Source organism: Salminus brasiliensis, chromosome 21 (genome assembly GCF_030463535.1).
Source record: "Salminus brasiliensis chromosome 21, fSalBra1.hap2, whole genome shotgun sequence".
Taxonomy (NCBI): domain Eukaryota; kingdom Metazoa; phylum Chordata; class Actinopteri; order Characiformes; family Bryconidae; genus Salminus; species Salminus brasiliensis.
In genome coordinates this window covers 2752998-2765456 of record NC_132898.1, presented here as the reverse complement: position 1 = coordinate 2765456, position 12459 = coordinate 2752998, and the positions used below count along the sequence as shown (strand labels likewise).

The 12459-nt window shown below is 41.8% G+C and overlaps 2 protein-coding genes across 3 annotated transcripts; both read left to right on the top strand.

Moving 5' to 3' along the window:
- The first annotated feature begins 4931 nt into the window (after window positions 1-4931).
- On the top strand, window positions 4932-9887 carry rpp14 (ribonuclease P/MRP 14 subunit). Of its 2 annotated transcripts, none has more exons than XM_072665757.1 (6): window positions 4932-4980; window positions 6837-6925; window positions 7706-7790; window positions 7905-7981; window positions 9365-9443; window positions 9801-9887. In XM_072665757.1, the coding sequence occupies exons 2-6, from the start codon at window positions 6849-6851 to the stop codon at window positions 9855-9857; spliced, it is 375 nt and encodes a 124-aa protein (XP_072521858.1). In that variant the 5' UTR covers window positions 4932-4980; window positions 6837-6848; the 3' UTR covers window positions 9858-9887. The 2 variants fall into 2 exon arrangements, with proteins under 2 accessions (XP_072521858.1, XP_072521857.1); XM_072665756.1 differs by having other exon boundaries at window positions 4944-5071.
- LOC140542814 (hydroxyacyl-thioester dehydratase type 2, mitochondrial-like) lies at window positions 9455-10552 on the top strand. The gene has a single exon (XM_072665755.1). The coding sequence runs from the start codon at window positions 9898-9900 to the stop codon at window positions 10417-10419; it is 522 nt and encodes a 173-aa protein (XP_072521856.1). The 5' UTR covers window positions 9455-9897; the 3' UTR covers window positions 10420-10552.
- Window positions 10553-12459: the final 1907 nt, after the last annotated feature.

The window sequence follows — 12459 nt, the reverse complement described above, 5'->3', positions numbered from 1 at the left end:
TATAGAGACATAATGGACGGACCACGCAACAAAACCCGTCTGGCATGTACCCCACCCTGCTGGTGACGGGAGGCGAAATTAAGATTGAGGAATCAGGTAGGGCACCTAGTATGCCACACAAGACTCAGTGGACCAATGGGACGGGGGTGACTGTTTTACCACCAAGCCCTGCCGAACATGAGATGAGTCCTAGAGAAAAAATGTGGCTGGCAGAAAAGCAGTCGACCCCTTTGGGTGCCCCTTTTCAGGAGCGGAAGGCTAGACAGGAAGCATCAGTGAGACCGAAAGGGGGGGCATGTGAAGAGTTAGATCAGTGGTGTGCAGAACAACTAGATCAGTTTGATCGAGGTAGTAAAGGAGAGTCAGAGTCAATAAGCTCACCTACGGCTGCGTATGAGCCAAGTAGAATTTGTGTGTCAGGAAACACGGGACCAGTAAATATAACGATGAAAGTAGCAGGTGAATGGGTAGAGGAGGAGAAGGATGATGTAAGTCGAACGGGGACCATGGGTAGTGAGGGGTTCGAAGCGGATAAATTGGCATTAATTACAGCCAGGCGTGAGCTAGAAAATGCAGTAGCTATGGGACGGCATACATTGGGCGACATGAATAATGTACCCAGTACCTCACAGGTGGGGCTGAAAGCCCCATTACAGGCGCCTCTAATTCAGGTGCCTGGACAGCCTATGAGATACAAGCCCTTTGGGTTGGGCGACTTACAAGCATTGACAGACAAGTTACCACCTGCGGCAGAAGGGGGTTGGAAATGGCTGGGGACACTGGATAAATTGACAGCTGGACAGGCGTTGGCAATGGGTGACTTTAGGGCAGTAGCGGCTAGATGTATGACGGCTGCAGACCTGAGAGACATAGAGGAAACGGCGCTTACCTCTATATGCGCTGACGGAGAGCCGTTCATGACACATTGTACCAATTTAGGCATGGCCCTTAGACAAAAATTTCCAGCTGATAACTATGGTGCGGTGCCGCGGTTTAAATGGGAACTTAAGACAAATCCCAGACAATTCCTGAGTGAGGCTAAGGACTCATGGATACACCATACTGGGTGCAATCCTGGGGCCGCGGGGGCTCAAACCGAATGGTTTAGAGCGGCAGTGCTGGACATACTAAAATAAAAGACAATCCTGATTTACAGGGCTGTGACTCGAACACTTGGGAAAAACACCTAGTACATCACATGACAGCTGCACAGGTCACAGTCCCAGTTATTAAAACTACAACTCAGTGAGGCCAGACAGAAGGTCAATGACAAAAAAGAAAAAGATAAAGCTAATAAAACCGTCCTGTACGCGGCGGCCACAGGTCCGGTCGCGCCCCCGTTAACAGATCAAGCACCTGATTTGAATCCCATACCACCTTGGGCCCCACAATACCACGGGGAGCGAGGCAGACGCGGCGGAGGCCGTGGCAATCGAGGGGGCAGAGGTAGAGGGTTTTATGGGGGCGGATATGGTGGAGCGAGGCAGGCTAACGGTGGGTGTTGTTTCATTTGTAACGACCCAAATCACTGGGCCCGCAACTGTCCATGGTACGGACAGGCCATGATAGAAGCAGAGGAAGGCAGACCATGGAATCGTGGAGGGCCCTATCGGGGACAAGAGCATGGCCAGCCGGTGATGGGGGCACAAGAAGGGCCCCTTAGAGGTCAAGGGCCGCAAGGGCCTTACCGGGGACGGGGACAAACTAATGTATTGGGAATGTGCTGCCCAGTCTGGGAACAACCCGGGGGGCAAAGAGACTATTGATGGGACCCACAGAGAGACCCTGACATCACCACAACGGCAGAACCGGTGGTGTCAATAATGGTTAATGGACAGACGCTGCCTTTCTTGGTGGATACCGGTGCTATAGAATGGATAGAGGTCTTGTGGAGTCCTTTCAGCAGCATACGAGGGACTTATTAAGGGCACGGTGTTAACACAGCAAGTGGTTTTATTGTTATGGCAGATCAGTGAATGTTGACCATTAAAGAAAGGAGATATTGATCGTGTGATAAGCACTAGCCGCACTGTTCATTTTAGCTTCCTGACTTAGTCTCAACCTTTTCTCCCCTCCAGAAATCACACTACAGCAAGTGTCCATGTTCTTTAGATCCGACCCCAAGTGCGAGGTGGTGGAGCCTTTAAAAGACATCGGTAAGTAAAAGTAGATGATCTACCCATCAGCGTTGATAGGTAAAGTAAACCAGCAGCTCCACCAGAGGTCCATAGTGCAGTAGCAGCGTTCCAGAACGAAGTGGGAATGACAGAGATGCCATTCCCCCATACAGTTGGTGTACCATCAGTGTAATTCTGAAGCTAAATTGCTGCATAATGTTGCTTTAATACAGAATTCAACTGATGTGATCATGAATAACTGCTTTGTCTGATTTTCTTCTGTTTACCGTTGTATTAAATGGTGTTTCTGTCACAGCTGGAGGATTATAATGACAAGGCTGTCCTCTCTTTACACAGGCTGAAGATTACGAAAGCAGTGCTTCTTAGTGAAAAACAAAGAGCAGCCCAAAGATCGACAAGTCTTACCTTGGGTGAGTTGTGTGTAAGATCATGAAAAAGCGAAAATTGTTTGTTGTGATATGGAAACGACCAGGCCAAAAGTAGTTTTGCCAGTTTATTGGATGAATCCGTTGAACAAAACAATTTTATGGTAATGCAGATAAATATGAATCTAGACAAAAATCATGCTAAATATAAGAAAGTTTACAGAATAGGTAAAAGAGAATAAATGAAATTGGCTTGAGAGCCATTAAAGAGCCCATCACCCCAGTAACTGACCACTGAGTGGTCTCAGCTTCAATCTTTCTCCCATCTAGGCCCAAGACAATGAATCAATTTGTCAAATCCAGGGTAGACAGGAAGCCGTTTCATCCGTGCCAAAACCATGCACCTTAATGGATCCCCAGATCCCAACATGGACACTTTGGTAGATAAGCCTTATCCAGCTCCCTCAGCTTTTCCTCTGTTTGCACACAGGTCAGATCCGTAAACGTTGCATCCCACAAAGAAAGTAGCACAATCATCGCTCTCTTAAATCTTACTTAAATCATTAAAAGCCTCGACAGAGACACCATGTTTTGTGACCTTCTTGGTGACACTCGCACAAAGACAGTGTAAAATTTCTGATTCATTGTAGCCAAATGTGATAACCCCAAAAATCTCAATGAATTATGGCACGAATGAATACGCCCGAACCAATAACCAAAAATAGACAGACCAGATGCAACCCACAACAATCCAGTTCCCAGAAATAATAACCCATAATAAGCAAGATAATTTCACGTTTTCAGAATTGTCATAGGAATTGTGAAGAGGTTTCACAAATTGGTTCCTGATGGACTGTGATTGCTGATTGTGAATAGTCATAACCAGTCATATCCAGATCCTTTGCAGCTTTATTAACCACATTTGCCACTTACAAAGCTGGCACACTGTGCTGACGTAGCCCCTCGGATGCTGTCGGCTGCGGTTACGTGTTGTTCCTCTGCGTCTGGTCTCTGGTTTGGCTGAAGTTTGGCGTTTCACAGCTCTTGAAGCTGGCTCGGATTAGGTAAGATAGTAAAAAGGGGGAAATTGTTTGTTGTGGTTTGGAAACAGCCAGGCTAAGTTCAAAAGTAGTTTTGCCAGCTTAGTGGATGAAACCACTGGACAAAACTCATGGTACACATAAGAGCAATTACAGAGCACATCACCCCAGTAAACCACCCCAGTATAGGCCAATATTACTAGAGGGCCCCATCTGTCCTGCTTGGTCACCCAGATTTTCGTCTGGCACATCAGGCAGGAAATCCAGTCGCAGCCGTCTTTCTTCTGGACAGTCACCCTGCATTTAGGGCAGTACATGGCTTCCCCATTGGCCACCAACATCTAGAGCAGACACCAGACAGGGCCGATGTCTGGTGTAAACATGCTGATCATAAGATTATTATTTACAGACACACATGGCATAGATCTCACATTGGCTGTGTTCCAGTGTATGTTGCTCTAGGCAGCATTGGGCCTGACCAGCTCAAACTCAGCTCTTGACCAGCATAGCCTATGTTTTTGCTTGAGTTTGATGGTTTAGCTGGTCTACCAGCATGAACCAGCTTGCCCAGGTCTAGTCAGGTCTTCATGACCAAGCTGGTTGATCAGCATGACCAGACTGACCAGTTTGAACTTGCTAGCTGACCAGCCTGATCATCATGACAATGCTTGTCGACCAGCATGACCAGCATCTCCATGCTACTCAACTAGCTTGACCAGTATGACCACACTAGTCAACGAGACTGACCAGCATGACCACGCTAGTCAACGAGACTGACCAGCATGACCACACTAGTCAACGAGACTGACCAGCATCTCCATGCTACTCAACTAGCTTGACCAGTATGACCACACTAGTCAACGAGGCTGACCAGCATGACCACACTAGTCAACGAGACTGACCAGCATCTCCATGCTACTCAACTAGCTTGACCAGTATGACCACACTAGTCAACGAGGCTGACCAGCATGACCACGCTAGTCAACGAGACTGACCAGCATCTCCATGCTACTCAACTAGCTTGACCAGCATGACCACGCTAGTCAACGAGACTGACCAGCATCTCCATGCTACTCAACTAGCTTGACCAGCATGACCACACTAGTCAACGAGACTGACCAGCATGACCATGCTAGTCGACCTCCTTCACCAGAATGGCCATGCTAATCGGCCAGTATGACCACGTTGGCTGACCAGCTTGACCAGAACGACCTGCGCAGACTGGAACTAGCACAGCCACGAAATCAGCGCTGCGGCCCCTTTAAGAGGGTGCGTTGGAGTAGTCCACGGAGCGCAAGTTCTGCGCAGGCAGTCCCGTTCTCTTTATATGACACGGGCTGCGTTAATGTAGCGCACATACGAAGCTCTCGCCGGGGGGCTCAGCAAAACAGAAGTTGGAGCTGAAAGGAGGCACATGGCGAGAAGGACACGCTGGAGGTGGCTGGATTTTGGGCGATTTACGGCCGTTTATTTATAGTTGATTAATATTCGTTTTGAATGACAGCTCTCAGGTCGACTCCCCGAGGCTGTAAGTCCTGCTCGACAGCTAGCTCGCGCTGCATTAGCTAGATAAGCTCGTAACTACACTCGCACGCACTTCAGTAGGATAGCTAGCTAACTCACAGTAATCTCTTATTAAGTGCATTTCAGTCATACTAGGGTTCATATCGGTGGGTTTGTGGGTTAATTTGGAGGACCGATCATGTCCATGTGATTGCATCTGTACGTGGTCAGTTTCTGGGCAGCGTTCACCGGGTGGGGGTCCGGGTGGGGGTCTTCTGCAAAAAGTGCGCACACCCCTGTTCATATGAGCTGTGTTCAGGTTCAGCTGATTTTAATTAATTAATTAATTCAATAAATAATAAATAAAGTACAAGGGAAAAATGGTATTTTATCTGCACATTTTAGAACATATCTGGAGTATAGTTTCTGTTAAATTTGCCATATTTGATGATAAAAACTAAAACAAAATATCTCAAACAATTTGATATATTTGAAATATCTAAAATTAGTTTATAACGTTAGCGTATGTTATCCAATATGTTAAATATAGCAATCTTTTAATAACCAGGTGTGTTCTCTGTACTAGAGTTTGGGAGTATTTTGTCCTATCGTGATGCACTATGTTTTTTGGTTTTTATTTTTGAGCATATTGTGAATGCCAGCAATGTTTAAAAACCCTGACCTACTTCATGTTTCATAAAACAGGTTGTAATTAGTCCTGTTTAATTAGAAATAGTTCTGCCAATTATGAATAACAATCACTGTTTTAAGTATGAGAATATTTGGATGGCAGTTTTTAAATCTGACAGTACTGCATGTCAAAATATTGTATAACATATTAGTAAACAAAAAATAAAAAGGTATTTTATTAATAATTGTTTTATTTAATTATTATTATTATTATGTATCACATCGTCCACCCTGACGGGAATCTCCTGGACTGGATTCCTGCATGTTTTAAGTTTGTTTTCTCATACGACTGTATTTAGTTTTCCCTGCTTTAATGCCCCCTTTAACCTTGTGAAAGGCTTGGTAATGAATCCCTTGGTAAATACACCCCTGTTCAATTGGCCTGTGTTCAGGTTTAGCTGAATTTAATTAATAAATGTAAAAAAAAAAATAAATAAAGTACAGGGGAGGAAAACATGGTATTTTATCTGCACATTTTAGAACATAGTTTCTTTTAAATTTTCGTTTCGTTTAAATTTGCCATATTTGATGATGATAACTAAAACAAAACATCTACAACAAAATGTCATAATTTGTTTATAACGTTGGCATATGTTATCCAATATTTTGTCGTTTTTTTTACGTATTTTGAATGCCGTCAGTGCTTAAAAACCCGACCTACTTTGATGTTTTCTAACAAATAGTGTAATTAGTCCTGTTTTATTTGATATAGTGCTGAAAATTATGAATAACAATTACTGTACTAAGTATGAGAGAATATTTGGATGGCAATTTCTAAATATGACAGTACTGCATGTCAAAATATTGTTAAAATAGTAGACATTTATTTTATTATTTTAATAATTTATGGTTTATAATTATATTTTATTATTTATCACATCGTCCAGTTTTCCCTGCTTTAACGCCCCCCTTTTAAAAGCCACCTTGTGAAAGGCCTGGTAATGAATCCATGGATTGACTCAGGTGTATCAGAGCAGAAGGCTAATGCAATCCTAAGGAGCGCAGAGCAGGGTGGGCTCCAGAAGCAGGACTAGAAGCATTGTCGCTGTGCTTGGTCACTTATTCTGACCCCCCCCCCCTTATGTTTCTTGTTTTAACAGGGTTCAGATATTATGGAGGAGAAACCTACATCTTATGAACGTGTTGTGTACAAAAACGCCTCGGTGTATCACTATATGAAGATCTACCTGTAAGTAAACTCCTTTTACAAGCACCGTTGGCATCATTGCATTCAGCATTGACCACATAATGGATGAGACCCCCCAAAAACAGGGAGGGAAGGAACTGCTCATTCAGTTTGACCAACTTTGCAACATTAATGAACATTTCTCTGTAAGCTGCATCCTACTCTAGGATCCTACTCCTGTCCAAAAAGTATTCAGACACCCCTTTTTAATTAGTGAGTTTAAATATGATCAGTGCACACACCTTGCTTGCATGATCTCCATTATCTTGTGTGATTCAGCAACTTTATGGCGCACCCTGTACTGACCCAAGTATTCAGTTGTGCTTACACAGCTTGTTTAATCGCCACAGAAAAGCGTTGCCATACAGTAGGACGCTCTGGAGCAGCCAAGCAGGAGTCTAAAGTAACCATGTCGAAAAACTATCTGGTAGATAGAGGGTTATAAAGCCTGTAGAGCAGTACAACTGACTTGAGTGCTGGAGCTCCGGCCAATATCTCTGGGATAAGTTTGAATGTCGTATTTTATTCTGTGACTAATCATCATCATCATCATCATCATCAGTGTAAGGCCTTTGCAAAATAGTAGAGGCTGTTTCTGCAGCAAATGGACTCCCTATTTAGCAAACGTCCTATTATTACCCTTGATTTAAAAAAATTAAAAAAAAACTTTGGAGGAGCAGGTGTCTACAAACTTTTGGACAGATAGCGTACATTATGTATTAAATATCATCCTCAGATGAGAGCCTACGACTAATTTCTTTAATGCTTTTATTCTGTAAACAGAGTGTTTGAAAATGGAAGCAAAAGTCTGAGTGCAGAACAGTTCAAGCAGTTGATCATCTCTGGACTTAAAGACCTGTATGGAGAGGTAGGGATGAAAACACTGACCTACTTGATGAGGCCCATCGTGATGGACATAAGGAGTTAGGGCTGCTGAGAGTTGCGTTGTGGCTGCGTGGTGATGTTTTGTGATGCATTCCAGATTGGAGCTGCGTTCCCTTTCGACGTGCTGACGTTTGACCAGACTGAACTGTCGGCCATTCTCCGTGTCTACAACAGGTGATGCATCCATCCGTCTGCAGAAGCTTGATTTTTTTTATTTATTTATTTATTTATTTAAAAATTGTTTTGGTTAATGCTTTTTAAGATGCACCATTATGGACAAATGTATTGGGACGCATTGGAATCTTAACCATTGAATTCAGGTGTTTCATCAGTCCCATTGCCACAGGTATATAAAATCAAGCCTCTAGTCTTGCAGTCTGTCTTTCTTACACACATCAGTGAAAGAACGGGAGGTTCTGAAGAGCTCACTGAACTCCAGCGTGGTTCTGTATGTAATAGGAAACACCGCTGCACCAACAACAACAACACAGTTGTTGAACTTCCTCCATCAGCTGTGAGTGGTATTATTATTGAACAGTGGAAGAGTTTAGGAGGAACAGCTCACAGAGAGCAGCTCAGCGTCCACAGAGTGTCTGTCAGACCACGTAAAGTTACAGAGCGGGGTCAGGGCCGAGTGCTGAGCTCAGAGCAGAGTGCAGAAAAGCCTCCAACTGACTCAGTAACTGCAGCAGAGCTCCAGACCTGCTGCTGCTGGTAGAGCTTAGAGCAAAGGACGACCAGCTCCTTATTAATACAGCCTATGGGTTTAGAATGGTAGGTTATAAAAGCTCCTGTAGGTGGACTTTGTCCCAATACTTTTGTCCATATAGTTTCTCATTACCAGAGTAGCACATTATGACGCAGGTTAAGCCTAGTCTGGGGTTATCTTGTAGCATCAGCTGTGATTTACCATTGAACTGTCTATTAAGTGTAGGATTGAGCTTAGGATCTTAGCCTTAGTTCACTACACTTCTTCTTGTTGTGTTTTCTCCTGCGGTAGAACCGTGGTTCCCAACCCTGGTCATGGGGAACCACTCCTGCCCTTCACATTTCAGTGGTTTTCTGCTCTAATACACCACCTTCCACTCAGGATGGGCTTGTCCATTACCCAATTCACTGGATCAGGTGTGTTGAGAGCTGGATAGACTCTAAAATGTGCAGAGCAGGAGGTCCTCCAGCACCAGAGGTGGGAACCACCAACACGTCTGACTATTGTTAAACAGAGGGGCAACAAAGAGACTATTACATGATTAAAATGCTTGTTATCTAGACTAAAGTCTTTTTTTCTTTTATACTGTTTTATGATGTTTTGCTACCATTGCCTTTTTCTTTTTCTTCTTCAGCTTTGCACTAGATTACCCCCTCTACACACACACACACACACACTCTTGCCCCCAGCTTTGATTTTATGCCAATTGAACTATGAATTATTTATTTAGACCAGTGTTGTCCTGGAAATAACCCCCTAACAACACAGTCAATGCAAAATTAATGAATTTTAATGTTGAGGTCTCATTGTTGTGGTTGTTTTTGTGTTGTTTATTCTCATTATAATAGGGGTCTGGTGAAACTGTGGAGTGCGATCACCTTAATTGGATCATATGAAAGTGTATCGTGTGCTTTCAGAGTCACACAGGTAGGTTTTCCATTATTAAACATGATTATTTTTTTAAAATATGGTATTCTCACGTAAGAGAGAACATTTCATAGGCATTGCAGTGCACATATTCATCAACAGAGGGAGGTAGTGAGGGTAGTGCGTCTTCTCTGTAATCATTCAGCTGCCAGAGATGACTTGACACTTTTTTTTTTTTTTTTTTTAATATGTTTGCATATTGTAAACAACTCCGAGAGGGTCTGCTAAATGACATGCTATTAGTTTTCTAAATTTTCTGCAGAAGCATCCATTGGTGAAAACCAGCTTTTGCTCTGTTTTGATGAATTTCAACTTTTTTCTGTCCCTTTTTATTTATTTATTATTTATTTTATTTAGGTTTCTCCATTTTTATTAGCTCTGTCTGGAAATAGTCGTGAGATGGAGGTCTTTTAGTTCCTGTGAAGAAGAGCTGCTCCAGTATTAACTTTTGAAAATGACCTTCGCTCTGAGAAGCAGCCTGTTGGGTAAAACCATCCGGCAGGCGGCTGGCATGGCTGTTTGTAGGGTCTCAGGGATTCCTCCACCCGTCCAGAGAGGCCTACCCAGCTGCAGGCTGCTGCACGTTGGTGAACGGGCCTCGCTGACCAAGGCTTTCACTGCCAGAGACGTTGCACTTTTTGCAGAGCTGACCGGAGACACCAACCCGCTTCATCTCGACCCTGAGTTCGCCAAGACCACATCCTTCGAAACCCCCATCGTCCACGGCGTGCTGATTAACGGACTCCTCTCAGCAGTTCTGGGGACTAAAATGCCCGGTACAGGCTGCGTCTTTCTCTACCAGGAAATTCGCTTCCCGGCGCCACTGTACATCGGAGAGGAGGTGGTGGCCGAGGCAGAGGTGAAAAAGATCAAAATGTCCTTTGCTTTCATTTCCGTTTCCTGCTCGGTCAAAGACAAAGTGGTTTTGGAGGGGGAAGTGATGGTCATGATGCCGGAGCACTCCCAAGGAGCCTGAAGAAAACTTTTCATTAAGTTCTTGAATGGGGAAAGCTCTTGTGAATGTTTTTTTTTTTTTCCTTCCTCTAGATTTCTTCATAATTTAATGGCTAAGATGTTTGAAAAAAAAATAAATAATAATTTTTGTGTGATTTGATGTGACACACTTTCTGGCTGCAGTTGATCAGCATTTATTAAGCACTAACAAAATCCTTGATAGGTGAAAAGCATATTGTATATCACAATAACAATAATAAAAATGGATCACAATACGATAAAATATCGTCTTATTGCCCAGCCCTATTCAGAAGGTTTGGATAGTAAATAAAAAAAAAAAAATAAAATAATATATAAATATATATATATATATATATATATATATATATATACTTATATATATATATATATAGTTATATATATATATAAGTTTTTTATATATATATATATATATATATATATATATATATATATAAAAGTTTTTATATATATATATATATATATATATATATATATATATATATATATATAACTGTGTACAGTTTGGCACGCTCCACACAGACTTGCTCTCAGTGAATTGTTGTCAGGTTGTATTGTAGACTAAGAAGCGCACTTCAGGCTTTCCTGAAACAAAAATGAAAGAATAAAAGACTTCATTACTAATCAGACCGCATCCTGTTGCTTTCGGTTCATGTGTTTCCGGTGTGCTTTGTTCATATGAGGTTTGGCTTTCATTGCAGCTAGCCCCTGTAAGTGAGCGTCTACCCCTAGATCGTGTTGCTTGATGTATATAAATATATTTACATATAGCTCAGCCAAAAAATAAGAGACCACTTTTCTTAAATTTGTATCTCTACGTCTATGGCAGCTGTTTTATTACCTGGCATTTCATCAAACAGAGCTGAGTTAGCTGAATCTGCAGACTATGAATAGCATAAAGTCCCAACAGCAATGTGAAAGACTAATGGAGAGCCGGCCGAGACATGAACGCTGTGATTGGCAGTCGAGGTTATTTCAGCATAGTGATTTCTGAATGCTCTTAAAGTTCAGATATTAGTACTGTGTTTAAATCTGAATAATAACTTATTTACATTATTATTATTATTATCATTTCTTTGCTCCAAATAACAAATATTTTTATTTGGAATTTAGAGGAAATGTCAACCATGGTTTATGAAACACAATGCAAATCTTTAAATCCTTTAAACACACTGCCTATAAACAGTAAAACCATAGAAACTGATCATGGTGGTCTCAATTTTTTTCAGAGCTGTGTATAAATATATGTCCAATAAAAAAAACATGCTCCATTTTTGGTGTTTTTAGTTTTCTCCATCATTTGAACCCTGCTGTAGCTTCTTCTGTACACGGTGTACATAATCCTGGATGAACGAACCAATGGAAATGCTCTAAATTATCCAGAATAAGAGTTTATTTTACATTGACGTCCATTCAGTAAGTAAGTCTTCTGTATGTTATTATAATATTCACATTTTAGCTTATTTCTTTTTTTTAAATAGATTTTTTAAATACTTTAATTTTAAAACTATAAAGAGATTTTATTAGATTTTAAGAGAGTTTATTTTCTATTAATGATCTGAGTGCTTGGATAAGTATGAAGTATTGGGACAGCAAAGCAAAACTGGTGTGGATGATCCTGTCTGCAGATGTATGGTGATGTATAGAGATATATGCAATGTGTACTAAGCCCCCTTGTGGGCTTTTGTATATACATTTATATAAAATAAAATCTCAAGAATTTCAATAATATTATTCTGGCTAATAATAATATTATTTTTTACACTGGATGAGGCTGAAACTGGCTTCTTACTTCTACAATCTCCGTTCCACCTTAAGTAGAGCACCAGTCACTGTAGCGCCTGCACCGCCGTGAGCAGCAACTGCTGCACCATTTAAGGTGGAGCGGAAAAATTATCATAAGAAACAAACCAAACTCCTCCATTCATACAAATTAAATCACATATATGTTCAATACACACACAAAGGCTTTATAACAGTGTATAAACACTGTATAAAATCTCTGTATCTGTGCTTGTTTATA